This window comes from Aspergillus affinis, assembly GCF_023601865.1.
Source record: "Aspergillus affinis strain CMG 70 chromosome Unknown NODE_61_length_193485_cov_92_287067, whole genome shotgun sequence".
NCBI lineage: Eukaryota > Fungi > Ascomycota > Eurotiomycetes > Eurotiales > Aspergillaceae > Aspergillus > Aspergillus affinis.
In genome coordinates, this window is record NW_026515842.1 from 41,989 (window position 1) to 60,762 (window position 18,774).

At 43.7% G+C, this 18,774-nt stretch overlaps 3 protein-coding genes across 3 annotated transcripts; 1 reads left to right on the plus strand and 2 right to left on the minus strand.

The window, feature by feature from the left end:
- Positions 1–4,164: 4,164 nt before the first annotated feature.
- Positions 4,165–4,604, plus strand: KD926_008967 (uncharacterized protein; the record flags this gene model as incomplete). The annotated part of the gene is made up of 2 exons (XM_053101556.1): positions 4,165–4,335; positions 4,389–4,604. 2 exons carry the CDS (start codon positions 4,165–4,167, stop codon positions 4,602–4,604), a joined length of 387 nt encoding a protein of 128 aa, XP_052954847.1.
- Positions 4,605–4,764: 160 nt separating this feature from the next.
- Positions 4,765–6,292, minus strand: KD926_008968 (uncharacterized protein; the record flags this gene model as incomplete). Its single annotated transcript, XM_053101558.1, has 2 exons — positions 4,765–5,375; positions 5,425–6,292. The coding sequence occupies 2 exons, from the start codon at positions 6,290–6,292 to the stop codon at positions 4,765–4,767; spliced, it is 1,479 nt and encodes a 492-aa protein (XP_052954848.1).
- Positions 6,293–12,969: 6,677 nt separating this feature from the next.
- On the minus strand, positions 12,970–13,722 carry KD926_008969 (fungal specific transcription factor domain-containing protein; the record flags this gene model as incomplete). Its single annotated transcript, XM_053101559.1, has 1 exon — positions 12,970–13,722. The coding sequence occupies one exon, from the start codon at positions 13,720–13,722 to the stop codon at positions 12,970–12,972; it is 753 nt and encodes a 250-aa protein (XP_052954849.1).
- Positions 13,723–18,774: the final 5,052 nt, after the last annotated feature.

The window sequence follows — 18,774 nt, forward strand, 5'->3', positions numbered from 1 at the left end:
ATAAGGTAGCGTTCTGCAAGTTGTCGCAGATGGCTAATCGAGTCTGACATTATCTTATTTTCCTGGCTTGCTACAGAAGAATAATTCTTTTCCCTATCACATGATACCCTTCAACGAAGCAGCTCCTGTAGTTGGAGTCTGTGCAAACAAGAGGAAAGTACATACGTTTAATTTCCTCGGTAGCCGCAGGGGTGAAGTAACGTCCAGGCAATTGTGTTCTACACCCCGGGCAAGATAAAGGAAAAGAGCAGACAGCAAGCCGTGCACGAGCATAATAGTAATTCCCATTTGCCTTATCAAGGGCTGAATCATGGAAGAACCTGTTAAGACAGGTACTACAGAACGCATGTCCACATCCAAGCGTTATTTCAATGCCTCTTGCGTAACAGATTTTGCAAATATAGTTTTCAATATCTAGACATAGGTCAGAAGTAGACTTGTTGACTTAGTGAGCATCTTACCAATGACTGGAGTTTCGTTTCTACAGCAGTAACGGCCAGGCTTGCTACTGCTGTTGCTTTCCGCATCGATCTCAATCGGATTATCTGCCCTCTGTTAACGTCTGCGTATTTAATGCCAGGATGTTTGTAGACCTCTGGAATCTCCTGGGCGCTGATTATTTCTTCGGGATCGCCTGCGCTCGGTGCTGTGGTGGGAAATCGAGGAATGTACTACATGGGTAGCCATAGTGGGAAATTTTCTCTGTGGGTTAGCAATCACGGTTGAAAAAGAAGAGATGCTATGGTAGCATTCATTAGTATTTATGTATCTTGTGGTCTCTCTAAGAAAAACAATTGTTGGGAACTAGGCATTCCGCCTATACAGGGATGTATTATACCAGATAACGGGCCTAATACTGTCTACTGGGAGGAACAGTACGTCACTCATGGGAAAGGTTAAGCAGAGACTTCTAGGGGAGATACACCTCCAATATGTCCGTCCCCTCTGACAAGATATCCGAGAGTACTCTTATCGCATAGCTCCTGTTCTGGGCCCTGATCATGCAACTATAGCACATACCAAAGAGGCCGGACTAGATGTGTCTGGGACATACCGCGGGGTCTTGTATAACCAGGCAGCTGTAGTTAGTGGAATAATTGCACTCGAATTTTATAGCACTGGGATTTGATCGCTTTGTCCCTCCCGGCCGTCATTCGTTTGGTAACACTTTTCCTAACCAGGTACCGTATGGCTGCCTTTTGTCTGAAAAGAGATCACTGGGTAATGAGTTAAGTAATAAATACAGCTGTAGTTCCTACTATATTCAACCAGTAACCTATATCCTCTATTCTTTCTGCTCTTTACAAGCACAATTGTCATCATTTTTCCTGGAAGTGAACCTGGAAGTGAAAAATGGCCAACTGTGCCCCCTGAAACTTCCGCAATCCCATCTACACCAACAAGAATACAGTCACTAAACAGGAGAACGTACCGGTATCCTTTCAAGTCTCGATCTATCCGCAAGACAAAGGAGACAGCTCAGCTGGTGATACAATCCCCAACATACCGTGCAAATCCTCGCAGAAATTTTTTCGGAACCCTAGCTTGTCTCTGTTGGTATCACCAGCTAGGCACTGTGTACACAGTTAAGTGAACAGGTTGTTTTCTGAAGCGAAAGTATAGATTGTAGATAGATAGATGTATGTGTGTCCTTCCCAGGTCAGATTCCAAAATACCCCTTTTATCCCGTACGCGGATACTCGGCGGTCATAATACCAGAGCCGTAGCCTCACGCAAGAATGTGTACGTACACCGAGCAAGGGATGTAATGTGTCAGTCGCTAGCGGTAAGTTACCGCAAATCTGTTCTGACCGGAGGATATATCCCGACACAGGCAGATGCTGAGGCAAAAGAAAGGAAGAAACAGAAAGAAAAGGAACTACAAATACGATGATAGTAAGAAAGGTTGTAACAATGAATTAAAATCGTACTGTCCAAGTACTTAAGTTATAATAGGTTTCCATGATGTTTTTTATCTTAGTTCAGGGGACGCATTCAATTACAGTATACGGTTCAAACATCGCGTGAGATCTGTAGTTCTTCATAACCTTTCGCGGCTACCGTACACGTCTTTCATACAAGATGTTCTTTTTATGTACCAACACATTATACTATACTGTCAGTGTCAGCACAATATTCAGTATAAATGACTGGAGAACTTACCAACCAATTTTACCTTAAATGGGAGGCTCGAAGTTGTGTATAATAGGCACAACAGCAAGCTCTGGAAAAAGCATTTTATAGCCCGTGGATTAGCAACTTTGCACAGGAGAATGGTTCCTTAGTGTGATCACCTGGGGTTAGTCTGTCACGAAGAGGCCTATGCATCTAGTCAATCCCTTACAGTGCGTGTGATGTGGCTGGATTCTGACCTACATAGTGAACCCTTTCGACTTACACTGTTGGCCAGTCAGAGATCTACCCATGAAATGTGATTGGATGATAGACAGCCTGTTAAATGTATGCTAATTATAGAGCATATTCTGGATACTACACGGCTCTTTCCTAACTACTATCTGACCTAGTGACTAGATAGGTGGAATTCTAGGCTTATTACATGTATCTGACATTCAAGTTATACACTCGATGCGAGCCCAAATTACATACCGCTATTTTTTTAGACATACACCGTTTCATTTACTTATCTACCATTTTCTCATCATAAGCCATTATGCCTTGCTTCAGCATTCAATCCCTGTTCGATATGATCTTGCGTTGGCCCAACCAGCTTATCCCTAATACTCGCCGCTCTGCAGACTTGACCGACTGGAACATATATCCCGAAAATCAAGAAGACAATCTGTCTTCATTGCGGCCACACGATGAAGCTCGGCTACAGGGCTTCGCTCCTTCACAGGCTAGCCGCGCTGATGCACAGGGTCTGGGCAAGATGAACGTATGTTGGGATCATAATAAACTATGTTCCGAAAGAAGGCAGCCTAATTCTGAAGGAACGCCTTCAGGGCCACCGCTTTCCAGAGCTGCTACGGTAAAAATGCACAAGGAAGAGGCCGCACAAGCTACGCCTATCACAATCTTACCATCAGGAGAGAGTGGAACAACTATCCTACTTCTTGATTCGTCCGGGATGGTAAATGAATTATACATACGCTTTTAGTTAGGAGGGTAATTTGAATATGAAACACAGATCTCTTGTCCTAGATGGATTTAACCGTGATCAAATCAAATTTTGGCGATTGTATAGAAGGATACGCTATGGTCGTTCTACAGAAAGTGCTATGGCATCCAAAGTAACATTACTCGATGCGAGTATCGGGCGATTAGACGTTCCAGGGCATTTTTCAACAGGAAAGACAATGACGACGTACAGAGCACAGTTAAGATAATTATTTCAGATAAAGACAGGGTTGAAGCACTTAAACATGGGTTTTTGTTGTAATTACTTTAGTTAAGCTTTTATAACATAGCGTAACACTATTTACCCGAAATTTATATTTTCAATTATCTAATCAGCCTCTGTAAATCCTCGAAGATAATTTCTAGTTTAAATCTGGTAGAGACTTACTGAGGTTTAGAATGTCTGCGTCCCTGATAAGGACTGCCTTTGGGTAGGGACTTCTGTCTCTTGCTATCTGATACGCCAAGGCCACAAGCTGGCGCAGTCTGTCCTGAACTATTAGGACCATGTGTAGACATGTTTCATTTGCGGATGAGATTCGTCGCTGCGAAAGCAAAGCTTGGAAGTTTTGAAGCTAAAAAGAGGCATGTGTGTAGCAGCTATGTTTGATTTTGCTCTAGGCTGTATCACTGTGTGTGCCTTCTTTTATAGCAAGCCACTACTAGCAACCATCAAACATGGGCGGTGAAATGCCTAAGAGCGGTAATTTTCGTCGAATAATGACTTCGACATCTCAGCAATGGCCAAATGTCTAATTCTAGGCACCGGGCTGTCGCCTAGTAAGGTAGCCATGACAGTCAGCAAGAGACCATGCTCAGGGGGCAGCAGATCATGTGATTTTCGGGTAGCATTTTGCGATCGCGACAGCCCCGCGTTACCCCTCAATCAGTGGCATCATAACACTTTATATCCTTCCTAAAGAGTTCAATCCAAGGCAGGTTAGATTCCTACTATACCCAAGTCCCTCCATGCTGACTTCCTCCAAAGATCTTCAAGCACTTATTGCAGATACTAGAGTGACACAAATGGCGAGCGAATCTCTCTGGAAAAGTGCTTGGGATGTGGTGGCCAAAATGAGAGACATTATTCAAAATGAGAGCCCAGAACGCGTGAAAGAAAGTAAAGCTGGCTGGCAATATCGACTTTTGGACGAATGCAAAGCCATGAAAGCGGACATGGAAAGTCGGGGGTATAAAGTGTGTATCTTCCATGATATCATTTTGTCCGCGTCTGATAAATATGTTTCTAGGTCCATGACTGCACGGTTTTCCATTTCTTGTTGACTGCAAAGATCGAAAACCCTACGAAGCGGCTTCTTCTCATCCCTATACAGGGAACGAGCACTTTAACTCCAACCGAGGACCTTTCGCCTGGGTCTTATTTTGATATTCGTGATGACGTTGATCGAGTTCTCACGCCGGATCAAAGTTATGGTGCCGATATCGCGATAGTTACCCTGGATTGATTGGCATGGAAACTGCATTGGAAGGACATAGCGAATGCGAAACAATAAAGCTGACCTTCATTTGTACAACATCCGGAATTTGCAGAAAAAAAGAACAAAAAAAGAGAAAAAAAAAGCTACATTTGATTTTGAGTTCATAATACAGGCACAGTGGTAGAAGTTACAAACGATTTTCCAGATCGCCATTTTGTGGGTCTGAAGGGATGCCCGGGTAGTTAAGTGGATTGAAAACAAACTCAACATCAGGGTCTGGTAGCGGTGGAGGCAAGTTGGGATAATCAAGGGGATTGAAGACAAACCCGGTCGAGGAGATCTCTTGGGAGATTCGCTCCGAATCGGAGTCTGCAAGAAGATTGGAGTAATCAAGCGGGTTGAAAGAATGTATCGAGCCCGAGTACAATGGATCTGGACCACGAAATGAGGCATTTTGAACAGCTGGTCGCATGTCTACCGAGCTGCCCCCGACACTTGGAGCTGCCAACTGTCTATGAGTAGCTATCTGCTGGCTGTCGATGGCCACTGTTGTTGCTTCAATAGGGCCTGCGACTTGAGGCTCAAGAGATTGAGTTTCATCCGCCAAGATTCGAGGCATAGACACGTTACTTTCTCTTTCTTGGGATGTTTGTGACTCCGTCGCCACATGACGTTGTTCCGAAAGTGATATAGGCTCGTCAATGCTGTGCCGACATTGTGCGGGTGGCCATTGGGGCTCTCGGCCACCTTCAGTGGCCCCCCAAATGTTTTGCCATACTCGCCATGTCACACTTCTTGCTGGCAAGCATATGATCAGCAAGGCTCTCGCAGATTCTAGAAAACGTACTATCATAACGGTGCTGGCAATCCTCCAGCCATGACGATTTGTGGATTGCTAATGACTGCCATGGGGACTCAAGTATCAGACTCTTCAACTCGATGTGATTCTTGTATTTTACGCCTCTGAAGTGGCTGTAAAATAATACCAAAATTGCCGAGACCCCAGCGTGGCCAAAAATGAGTTCGAATACAAGGAGTCGAATGCCGTGTTTAATTCCATGTAAAGTTGAGTTTCGATCCTTGAAACGATCGGCATTCGACTGGAGGAATTCGTGTATGTGCCCATTCTGTTTGTAATCAGCCATATCAGGGTCCTGATGAAGTTCCGAAACTCTGGAAGACTGGTATTCTGCTCGTTCCCAGTTGTCAAATTCTATGGCCAAGGATCTTTGGGCTAAGCCCCGTCGAAACTTGGAATCCAGTGAGCAGGTACGTGAACAAAATTGGATGTCGACCACGCGAGGGTCTTCTTGAGTCCAGTCACCCCCTGAATAGTTGATGGGATCAAGGTCTGTCGAGCACAGATATTCCTTAATTTTCTGGGATTGTTTGCAATCAGAGAGTGCCCGAGAAAGAGACTTAAGATCTGAAGCGATATCTTCACGAGTATCCTCACTCAAGTCATTTCTTTCAGTGTCTCTACCAGCATGCGGTTCCGGTCGGGGAACCGAGGGGGTAGTCGAAGGAGTCTCAGATGAAAAAGACCTAGCAGGAGAAGTCTGAGAGCGTTCTGAATGAATGGATTCGAGTGTGTTTTTGATAATATCAAACGTATGCTCTAATGCACATCGGTGCGGGAGCAAGTCTTGGATGTTAATTGCTGAGAGCTTAGACAAGACTTCGGTCGCGTGGATAATTGATTCTATTGCCATCATGACGACAATATAAGACAAGGTAAGGAACTTGATAGATGTAGATGAAGGAATAAGAAATGAATGGGACTTCAGCGGTATAATCTTTTGCGAATGCTTCCTTACCGCTTCTTTTTACGTGGTTTAAGCAGTCAGCCCCGCATTGTACCCCTGTCTATTGTACCCCTGTCTAGCTGGCACATTTTTGTTTATTGTACCCCTGTCTAGCTGGCACATTTTATATTGTACCCCTGTCTAGCTGGCACATTTTATATTGTACCCCTGTCTAGCTGGCACATTTTTGTTTATTGTACCCCTGTCTAGCTGGCACATTTTACGAAAATGTGCCAGCTAGACAGGGGTACAATAGACAGATATCCCCTTGTCTAATTGCTCGCACTTCCGCATGACCGAGTCTGTGCGTTCAGCTGGCATTTGGCCAGAACCAGAACCTAGTCTTTTCTATTCCTTCCGGGGACATTCCTTTGGTATGATTCATAACATCGGGGCCGAACGAATCAAAACGATACTTACTAATATTCCCTCAAGCTTAGCGTAAGGCTATACAAATCACCAACTAGCTCCAGCAGATGGTCCTTCTCGCTCTAATTATTTGCACGTATTATTCCCTAAAGGTGCTAAGACAATTACCTCAGACATAATTCATTAGTCTAGTGTGCACGCTTTTATGCGTGACAATCACGGATCGACAGCCAGAAAGAGACTAGTGAATGATTATACGGCAAGGCCCAAGCACTTAGATGTTCTGGACCCTTTTAGAGGCGTGATTTGTCTGGCGTCTGTTACGAAATAGTATTCTCGCATTGAATACAAAGCCAGTGTTTTATTCTCGCATAACTTGGGGCGGTAGGAAATTATGAAGCTTGAGAGAGGCAAAAGGAAAAGTAAAGGAAAAGTAAATGACAGAGATTATCACGGCTGTCTCGCCCATTATCTTCCCTACCAGGCAACTGGCGCTTCAAACCCCTCGCATCCGTGCGACTACATTCTCGATCATGAAGGCAAAACTAGAACCGATGATGAATCTGTGACGAACGGCTACGCAGGCGATAAGGAGTTGCGAGAATGTAGGGGATGCATTCAACAAAGAAACTAAGCTAGGTTGTGAAGCTAGTCCCGATCGGGTAGTTAGGTCATAGGGTATCACGAAGGAACGTCTTCGGAGGCTGGTCACAGTCCGTGACAGAATCCAAATAATTTGTATTGGCAAGATCGTCACCTTTTATCTAAGGAAGACGGGGTTCAAGGATCTTCATATATCATGCGTTCCCTCCTGATGCAGCCATAATGTTTTCGGGAAACAGGCATTAACGCTTTTTTGGGCAGCGGGTATGCAACCATAAGACCAATATATTTCCACTCCGTCTCTTAAGGAACAGTCGAACTTTGTCCGCTCACGCGCAAGGCCCTAGCCGAGGTAAAGAGCAATGTATGGCCGCGGCGTGTCAAATCCACCCGCCGTGGACAGTAGTTAGTTAACTAGTTGTAGGTTCACTCAGCAGGTGTTGATTTAAATAATTGAATTTTCGTCGGTTCTAGCAAAAAAAGATAATAGTACTAACGAATCAGTATTATTATATTATCAGTTAAAACAGATGATATGAGTCCGAGGACACCAGGTTTCGAGATATAAGATATTCCGAATGGGTTTGATGGCATGCAGCTAAACGGTCGCAGATCTGAGTTTTGACCGAGGTCCTCCGTACGCGGCCACCGTTCGCCCTAGGTATCCGTCCCACCGCCCTGATCTATTAATATCCACTCTGCAACTCTAGGATCATGCCAGGAGCCTAATCAGCATGTGGCATATCGAGCGTTCGGCTCTATCGTAGATCTGGTGATGTTATTGAGCGTTATCGTATCATGTCTACAGTCTACACGCAGGGCCTGCAAAGTCTACTCCGGAGTACGTAGTATTATGCCTTAGTCATTGTTTGCCCGGTTTGATATGTTTGCTTCGTTTACATTGAATGCTCCAGTAGAGTTAAATCAATTTTTACATCTACTCTCTACTAATTGGGAAGGGAAATTGGTACAACATTCAGCTCGTCACCATTACTAGAGGCCATACCTCACTAAGCTACAAGATCTATCGGGGCAAGTCGAAAGCAAATGGTGTACTGAAGTTGGGGGCATGCCAGTGACCCCCAAAACCTACCCACCGTGCCCCCAGCATTATCGTTGATGCTCAAAGTCTGACAACAGTAACACAGCAGGCTGTGACTTACGGCTGGCACAAGCATGAACCGGGTTTGATTGGCCTGTTTTTGGACAAGGAGGGGGGGAGGAAATAAGAGAAAGGAAAAAGAGAGATCACAGTCTACCGTTCTTGTGTGACGGTGGCTTGAGTTGAGTTTGTAATATTACTGTACGCTGTTATACTAACAGTTGAGTACTACACTTTCCTTCCCGGGTGACTACCCTGTCTTGCTCGGCCGAGGGTGTATATTCTCTCTCATGTCTCCTTCTTTTTTGTTACTGTGAGCGCAGAGGCACTTTTCCGCAGTATTCTGGATGCTTGGTTGCCTTCCTACCTCAAGTTCTCGCCTGGGTGCCCCGGGATATTCTCTATACGATGTAGTCGGCAACACGATTGCCCACCTGTAAGCAAGATTGGATTATGGAGTAGCCAGCTGCTGTAGAAGCATACAGGCTTTCCGAGAACCGATGTTACCATCTACTCTCTTCCATTCTTTCTCGAATGCCATTGCCAAGACAGAAAACCCCATATCCGAGTGGGACTATTAGCTTACACTAATTCTGACTGGACGGCTATTACCATACCTTAACTAAAGGGGATGAGGATTCCCTTGCTACGAAAGTCTAAGAAAGAGAGAAGCAGAGTAGGTAGTGACATCAGTTCCCGGAAAGCCTGTCTAGGTTGATGGAAATAATGAGAATGAAGAAGTAGTCCTACACCAAGAAATTTTTTCGACTAGCAACTATCAAAATACCAGTCCTGAGATCCATACACCAACCACCTTGGCCCCTGACATTCTATACCAAAACTTTCCAATAGCAGATAACTCTTGTCTAGCCTAAGGTATAATATATTCCCTAACCTTACTTTTATGTTTACCCAGCCAAGTATAGCATAGATGTGCGACAACGTACGAGGCCGATTTGGCAATCATATACATTGCTAGATGTAGGCTTGCCGTACAAAATCAAGTGACATATCCTCCAGATCAGCGAACAGATGTTTGGGACTGGCAAGAAGAGCAAGATGATGAGGCATGTCTGGCCTGTAAAGGGATGACACCGCTTGAGATTTCCTGATTGAAGATCAGCTCAATAGCATGTAGCTAAAGTGGACCTCCTACAAGTTGTTCTTTCATTTCAGCTGCTTCTTTTTGTTCCAATCTACCACCCCAGGTATACGACCGAGCTCGATATATTGCTTTCTCTACCCAGTTGTCACGTCGTATGAATATCCTAATATCCATGTAAGCATTAAGCCCTTGAATAAAATTTATATCATACAATTGACCGTGTTGGTAATTCGCCAGAAATACTGAATGTGGGATATGGGTCACAGCCTCGGCACTCAACTGTTGCTTGACATTTATATCGAAGATAAACCACCTTTTCAGTGGTCGAGCTGAATCGAAATCGGCGGGAATATGAACATGATCATAACAGGAAGGATGAAGTTCCACATGGAACTTTTTATATAAGATTTGCTTGCAAAGTGCTTCTCCAAGAGAGATATGGCGCCTTTGAGGGTTTCCAGGAATATTGGTAACACATATATATACCATGACTCGCATCGAGGGTTTATCCATGATGGTTGGGTGCTGAGTGTGTAAACTGTAAAGTATGATGAATAGGAGCTTATAACTAAGTAACGGGCGCCTAGTTATTCTCCGCCAGGTGAGTGTGGCGGGTGTCAGTAAGTCCAAATCCGACCCCAAGATCGGTATAAGCACCCAGCTTGGCATTCTACCGGATGACTGCACAGGGGTTTTCGAAATCAGATTCCTCCACGAGACACACACGCTTTCTAAGGACCCACTATAGGTCTAAGCCTGGACCGTCGAACTTTAAAATACCCTCTCCAGCTAATCACCCGGCAAGACTGTGCTCAAATAGGCTAGCCTTTACCGTATCCGGCTTAAAAAAATATAAGTGGGCCGCTGGGAGAGAAAGATTGTGTGTCTGGAGGGGAATCTGTTTTCGAAAACCCCTGTACCCGGCGCTGCTGACGTGTGGGGATGCAGATCTAACTCTTTGTTAAGAAGGGATCTCAAGCGATCGAGGATTGGTCACCTAGTTAGCTACACCAGCAAGAATTTAGTTTCATACTAATGTCAGGGACAACACTACCTAGTACTTACTCCGCGTAGTTATCCCCTGATTTAACGACTCGGGGCGATCCACATACTGAGATTCGTACCTATACTATACAGAGTGTAATAACCATCACGACCGCTAGTTCAATCGATTAAAATTTAGCAATCTGAGAGCCCGATTCACGGCCGGCCCGTGTACCTCTAATCACCTACGGATTGAATCTTACCAGTCTCGGGTGAGCTTTACCTAGCTAGCAATCTTCGAAATCTTACATGAATTTAAGGGTTCTACAGCTCTACAGTTCAGTCAATTTATAATATATACCGACGGGATTTAAGGCTATATAGCTTGTGCCGATGATTCGGTGTGGTCCACAAATTAAATTAATCAGGCCCTTTGTAGAATAGCATATTTGATTCGGTACCTGATCTGCATCCCATCAGAGGACTGCTGCTTTAACAGAGTAATCCCGTTGACGTTCCACTTGTTAGGGGCTTGGCAGTGGTAGGTGCGCTTCTACCCGCCAAGACCGTTTCTAGTAATTCTGTGGGACGGTACTGTGCGGGACGGGAATAACTTTGTTCCGTAGCTGCTAAAATGAGAAAAGGTAAGGGAGGCAAGGAGAGACCCGGATGGTTGAGTTTGGTTGTTTCTTCGCCTCTACGAGATTGCTTGACACCTTTCCACAGTTATCATCAACGGTTTATGAAAGCCGTCAAACCCACTAAAAACACACGCTTAGAGGTAGTGTTATAGGTTTGGTATCCCCCGGGCAGGATATACCACTTCCTTTATACCAGATCTCCGAAAGTGTCTTCAGTTGTTTCTCAGTTTAAGCCTTTAACTCAATAAAAAGCTGTGCAAGATAAACACTATAAATACAGTTTGCCATCATAGTATCGAGGCCCTTACTACGATGCGTAAGAATAAGTATATCAGCTTGTCCAAATAGTGGAATAGCTTTAGAAGATTTGTTTTAGTATACATAGACAGCCTTTGTCCGTTATAACAAGATCAGCGACAAACGGTTTCTCTATACTCGGATGCACTTATACTACCAAATCTAAGATAGGACTATCGTGTATCTACGAGTATATACTACACTACTCTACGCTTCTCAATCGGATTCTCGCCGGAATATCGCTGTAATCCTAATTTATAGTTACAAACAGAGCCATACAGTTACTACAGTCCTCGTAATACTGACTTTTATTCCACAATGATGTTAACCATTCTCTAACTAATAGCTGAAGAGCTTCGTTCCGGCTTCCTAAAGATTTTCTCATATATCTCAATAAGTATTTGTGCATCGACACGAATACTCGGTGAAATATAACAATGTCGGAGGAGGAATGTGATCGTTCGTTTAAGAAGTCGCTCCAGAGTATTCCGATCAATAAGCTCAGAGAGGTTGGACATATATACAGTAGATAGAACTAGCATATTACCGAATTGTCTAGAATCAAATAAACATTAGTAAACCAATTTGAATGTTTGTAATATAACATACGCATGCGCAGTCCCAAAGATATTTGTTACAATTGCATAACCTTTGATTCCATCGAAAGCGATTGTACTCAGTATTGCTGATTCGACACATATTTTGCAAGCTCTTCGTAGCCTGTAAGGTAGATCACGGTAGGCTACCTGTCTACCCCGCCCACGACAGGTGGTTGATGGTGGGGTCTGCTGCGACTCAGACCCAGATACAGTGAATAGACTGGTCGGTAGGGGCTGTAAATCAGGATTTGCAGAATGGTGTAGAGCAAGGTATAAGAGAGGCCGATGAATAATGTATCGTGCACCATAGTATTTCGCTCGCAGACGGGCAGCATTAATCTCATTTGAAGGTGCGTCATAGTCTTTCCATTTCATCATATTAGGAAGGCTTGTTCGCCAGAGTTCAAGATTCATGCTTAAAGTCTCTTGCACTTTAAGCGACCAACGGATCTGACCTTGTTCTTCTATTATTAGTACTATTATTAATATCAGGGAAGAATCTTACCTTCGACTTTATATAGATCAGTATGAACACGATTAAGAATTTTCCTAAGATGAACCTGAGCAGAATAAAAGAACATAGCTTTGGTGTTTGAAGCTGAAATCTCGTCGGGAAGAGATAACGTCAAGTAGCCCTTTGGTAGTGATATACGGGCCTCAGAACGGGAGATACCGCTGGCTGGAAGATCAAGCTCTGCTAATAGATCGCTGCTTGACATATCAGCAAATCATATTAAACCTTAACTATGTACTTGCCTACCTTTCCAGCTGTAAACAAGTCCAGTATGCGGAATTGTAGAGATCTTTTGTAAGACTCTCTTCAATTTGGTCGTATCGTTTTCTAAAAAAGTGAGAGAGGATTCTTTATAAGTCAGTCCTTAGCCAACTTACTTTCGGACAAGAACTTGGCAGGAGCGGGCTGCCTGATGGATCCATCCATAACTTTGAAGCGGATGTACTAATTGACCTGCGTATATTCCGGCTAATAAGGCTGCTTGAACATGTAATAGTCCATTGGCACCTTGAAGGCTCCCAAGAATCTGAGTAGCATAACCGTAATATGCAAGGCCGGGGATAGGATTCGGATTCGTTAAGTGGTAGGCATCTAAATAGTGTAATCGCTCTGATGCAGATGCCTGGCCGTCCTGGTTGTCCATTGTAGATCCAGAAACAAGTGGGGCTTCGCAGATACTCCCAATGGCGAAAACCAGCAGAACAATGGCATTCACAATAGATCTCTCGATATGGCTCCCGTTGATCTGGCTAGCTCTGGATGATAAATCCGAAACACTCTGTGGACAATGGTCATCAATGAATTGCCCGACCTTTGTCTCCAGATCAGTCTGATGGAGAAACGGATGGAGCTGATGGATATGCTCTATATAGCTGCGATGATACCGGTGAAGAGTTTGGGAATCTGCAGTTAGGTAACCACTTTCATGGAGACCGTTTTCGGCAGGGGTCACTATCGGGGGTAAGGCGTTCATATCATTATCAGTATTGTCTCCTTCTCCTGGAACACAAGCAAAGATCAATCCTCGATCTTCCTCAAGCATCATCACATAATCCTTGTCATACTCCTTTGGAAGAAGTAGCTGCTTGATCAGTGGCCACTCTAGCAGCTGATGGGCTGCGGTCATGTGTTTACTTGGGATTGAAAGTTCGCCATATTCCTCAGACTGCAACGTTTCCATTTCCCACTTTTGCGGCACTAGTAAGGTGCTCAACTCTGTACTGTCCTTTCCTTTCGGTTCTTTTGGAAGTTGATGAAAGATCCAGTTTAGTTGATTTTCGTGCTCCAGTTGTGCCCTTTGAATAAGATCTGCTTGATCCTGTATGACGTTTTCCAAATGAATAAGTTGGTTTATCAATTTTTGCGTATTCCTTTGTTCCCTATGTATCACCATTAGCAGGTGGAGATATCAGCAAAGATACGAATTATTTCCCTGTCTGGAAGAACTTCGTCATAAATACATATCACATTATTTGTTTCACAAATGTTGCATGAAGGTCGCCCTTCATCGCATCTTCTCTTCTTCATGCGACAATATTTACATGCCTTTCCAAATCGGAAACATATGATATCAGCGATTTATAATAATGCTATTAATATAATAGATGGGAAACTTTACCTGCAGCGCTCTGGGAATATTAGGCTGGCGGGCCCGAGAAATCTCCAGGTGAGCAGCAAGATTATATGGTACATCTGCATGAGCTGAAGGAATCGAATGTAGAGGCAGGGAGGCACTGTTGCTATGGGCCTCTTGCGATGACAAAGTCATGCGAGGTTGACGGTAAGGAGATGCAGATCGAGGTGTAGTGTTATATAGTGTTCGATTTGCAGAACAGTAGGCAGGATGTGGGAGAAGCACACCCGAGATAGGACGAGTAGATCGGAAGTCTGACATTTATCGGTGCAATAGCTCTTGAACAAGGCCGCAACAGGCCAGGCAGTTCTGGAGAGTAAAACACAATAGAATGGCTTTGCCACAGGAAAACGAGGACCGGTATATATAAAAAGAATCAAAACTGATATTTCAAATTAGACGATAGCATTGATACCAATAGGGATAGGATAGCAAAGAAATAAACAAAAGTACGGTATAATCAAGCATAGATACTATTAGCCAACTGCTTAATCTACTCTAAAAGATAATTAGTGAACTGATTAAGGACCTAGACCCACAGGACACTAGTATCTAGGTACAGTCCTATTTTGTCTTGTATATTTTTGTCCCCTTGGCTGGAAAACGGCCAAGGTACTAGGATATTGCAATCTCCCCGAATGGCCAACCACCTGTTTGCACTCCGTACAGTAGGAAGCCAACAGGAGGTGGCGCACCCAGGAACATCCAATTGGCCACACATGTGGGTCATCTTCTTATCTTAGAAAGATTGGGCATTTCCCATTAGTAGTACTGTGTATGGCGTATGCGATTCCCTAGTAATCAATAGTTAGAAGGGAGACTAGTTATGTCACCTTAGATTACAAAGAAAGTCACTCGATCAGTCTACTTGTGTAGCCTTAGTCTTATAGGCATCTTACTAGGCTCCATGTTAGTTATTTCATGCGGTAAAATCTTTGCTGATCTAGATGGTTGCATCCGCTAGGGATGCATCGACACCGTTGGGTGATCTCCCAAGCGAGGCTTTGCCTTACGTTGTACTCCGTACTCTGGAGAATGGGCGTCAGTACAAGGCAACAGCTACAAAAAATAGTAGCTTGTGGCAGCGTGCCGATCGGGTCAATTGTGGAGTAGAATACAGAGGCCGGGCTAAACTTCAATCTAGGCCGACCTTTTCCCAGGATGGTTTAGATTGTACGCTCGGTCCAAACGATTTTTTGGATCGAGGCGGGTTCTTACATGGGATCCCACTTATCGCAGTCGAGAATACTGACTGCCTAGCTAACTGCTGCTACCCTAAAACAAGCCGCCGGAGCAAGACCCATGGCTAGTAAAGGAAAATTTAAAGAGACACAGGTAATAATTAGTATTTGATATTAAAATTTCAAAGTATTATTACTATAATTTTAAACAGAAGATTACACATGCTGCTATAGTCTATAGAGTTAACATTCTTGTGGGAGAAGAGAAGCATAAATCACATGGTCTTATATTTGACGCAGAGAAAGAAAACTAAGGCAAACTGCGAAAGCCTAGTCTTGGAGCCATGTTGAGACACAAAACAATTATCTTAATCCACCAATCCTGGCAGTGCTTCAATCATGCAGATTCCATATTTCTATCAATATGTGCTTCTGACTGGGCCTTGACCATCCAGTGGAATAATTCATCAATCGAAACACCGTTTTTAGAGGCTTTCTCGATATAGCCCCTCCATCCATAGTCCCAGAGCAATCGCCAGCTATTGAGTGTTAGAATAAGAGCCATCTTTCTTATATGACCGTACTTACACCCACTGCGTACAAGTACAGTGCTTTCGTGGCCCTATAAGATCCTCTGGGATCCCGAGAGAGCTTTTCAGCTCTTCAATTTTTGGGCATTTGTCTGTCCTAACAAGCTCAATGATATCCAGAACTTTGTCGGGTCGGTTCTTAATCCACTGGATTTTGTTTTGCTCAAGGCTTGCACCGGAAAACGTGGAAGATTGAATGAACGTAATGATCCAATGTCCATAACAGGTTTCGGTTGAAACAAGTTGAGCAAAAATACCGTTCTCGTGAATGCAAGACATATTGAAAGATACCTAGATAAGAGGGATAATTAGTCTCTCAAGCAATAAATCACAACAAAAATAGGTACCAAAGACAAAAAGAATGAAACAACTTGCTACCGAGTAATTTGCCTTCACAGGTGTTCAAACAGTTGGAATCTTGTCAAGGGAATAGGGCGAGGGAAATTTTATAATTTCTTCGTTTGACAACACCAGATCAGGATAGAAGATTCTGATATCGTATCCAAATATCATCATGCCTTTAGAAGAACATAACTTCTCGCAAATTGGCTGCACGGAATGCTTCATTTATATTATTTCGTCAGAATTAACAGGGTGTATAGTTCATCACGTTGATCTACCTGTGACATATTCATAATCAACTATCTTCCATTCATGATAAATGCCCCCGATACTAGTAAGAATCTCAACAGTTTGCCTATTCCGGTACTCATATCGGTTGCCAACAGCTTCAATTTTTTCATTTGATTGGAGTGTTTCAACTGGTCTCTGTAGCCGGTTGGGGGCCGACAGATCATGCTAATGCTGTGGAGCCTTGTAACTTGCACGGGCGGGTAGAGTGCGAGATCGTGTAGACTTTTGTCCTGTTGGGGCCTGAGTAATAGCCATGACAGTTCTCTTGCACCTGCACCTGGGACCCTGGTATGAGCTATGATATGGAATTTCCTTGATAGGCTGTAGTCTCGTTAGCTTCTGGAACATACAAACAAATCAAGCTCTAACATACTTACACAGAAGCTCAATCGGGATATTCCTATTTTCCGAGTACGCCGCCATAGCTAAACCAAGGATTTCATGCCAGTGTTATAGTTATTAATAGCATCCTTGCTCTGATAACAGCTAGGGTAGGAAAGACATAAGTGTGATCAGCGTAGAAAGTCTATTTTCAAGTATGAACTCTAATATTTCGAGTACCAATATTGATGATAGCTCGCTTGATTGGCAGCAGCCAGCTGATCAATGGTTTAGTAGCCCCACAAGCTCTCTAGGGAGTCTCTTTACAGTTGAATGTAACATCGTTGGGGTCGACACAGGAAGCTAGACCCTCGGAGTTACAGGTTTCGCAGTAACCATAGATCCCTCTCCATTCTATAACGTACCGCATTCGTTTAACTGGTTCTAGCATACTGCTTATCATTCTAAGACCAATGGCCAGACCGAGCGAATGAACCAGGTCTGATCAGAATCTTTGCATACCACAGATTTCCCGACTGGAGCTTTGTTCGTGTATACTTTTATACTTGCTGCATTATTGACATTGATGGAGTAGTTTAACTCCGAAGTCAGCAAAATCCAGGCAGGGCCCGGTAGTTTCCGTTTTGTATAACTAACAAAGAAAACAGAACATTACTACCGTCTCTGAAGGAACCGCAAAAATATTTTACAGAAATCAGATTAGTCTGAGGCCCTCAGTGTAAACAGAAATGGCTCTGAGCTACATGATATTGCCAGGCTGGTATTTAATGAAGCAGCCATGCTTGGACAAGATTACTGATATAAACAGTAAAGTTACTGTCGCCACTGCACAAGGCATCTTTATCAATAGCACCCCAAAGTTCTACCTAGATGAACATTGCCAGTCTCTTCAGCAGTCACCCCGAATGAAGGCATTCTATTAGGAGTGAGCAGAGGAGCACGCCTTATAGCACTAAAACGTCATGGGCAATGCCTCTTTCGCTTTCTAAAACAAGGTGTGCCGCAGCGCTACAGTATTGGAAGAGCCAGGTTTCTGCGCGAGGAGTATTCATTGGCGCAGGTGCAGGATTGTGATCCGAGGTGGAAAACGGGGGGATAGAGAAAGGGAGGGACGGGAGGGTAAAATAATAAGAGAATACCAGAGTGTTAGTAACTTTTTTGCTTCTATGAAAAAAAAAAGGTTTTCTTCCTTTTTCCAAAAGGAAATATACTTTGATCAACTTTGGTGCTGGATCGTGGGCTGCAAATTTCAAGATTACGAGTATTCTGTCCGATCTTTCTACAAATTCTGCCAATTTCCTTAGGCCGCGTTCCCAACCAGTACTCATGCAAACAATACAAACAGAAATCGCTTTTCGGAAGACCCACAGGAATGTGACAATTGCGAGTATTTAGTAAGCAATAAGGCACCGGTCGTCTAGCCGTAACTTGCTAGCACATTCCGGAGGAGCTACTGGGTTCGATTCCCAGCAGGGTCAAGGAATTGACACTTTGACTATCCGTGCCTGTAGTCTAAGTGTCGATACCGGCCGGCCCTGGTCCTATGGAGGACCTTTGGAAATTTTTTGATTGGATATTCAACCAGTAATATTCCACGTGAAACTTCGTGAACATATATGACGGCATGATCTGTATTGTGAAGGCAGGAAGAAAGTCGGTCATGTATGCGTAAGAACAAGCAAAGACACCTATACATACATACCGTATACTTCATTCAGTGAAAGTATATTTAGCCAATCTATCACAAACTTTGTTATGCGACCCGATACCGGACAGCATTGAGTCAACCAATTGTATCA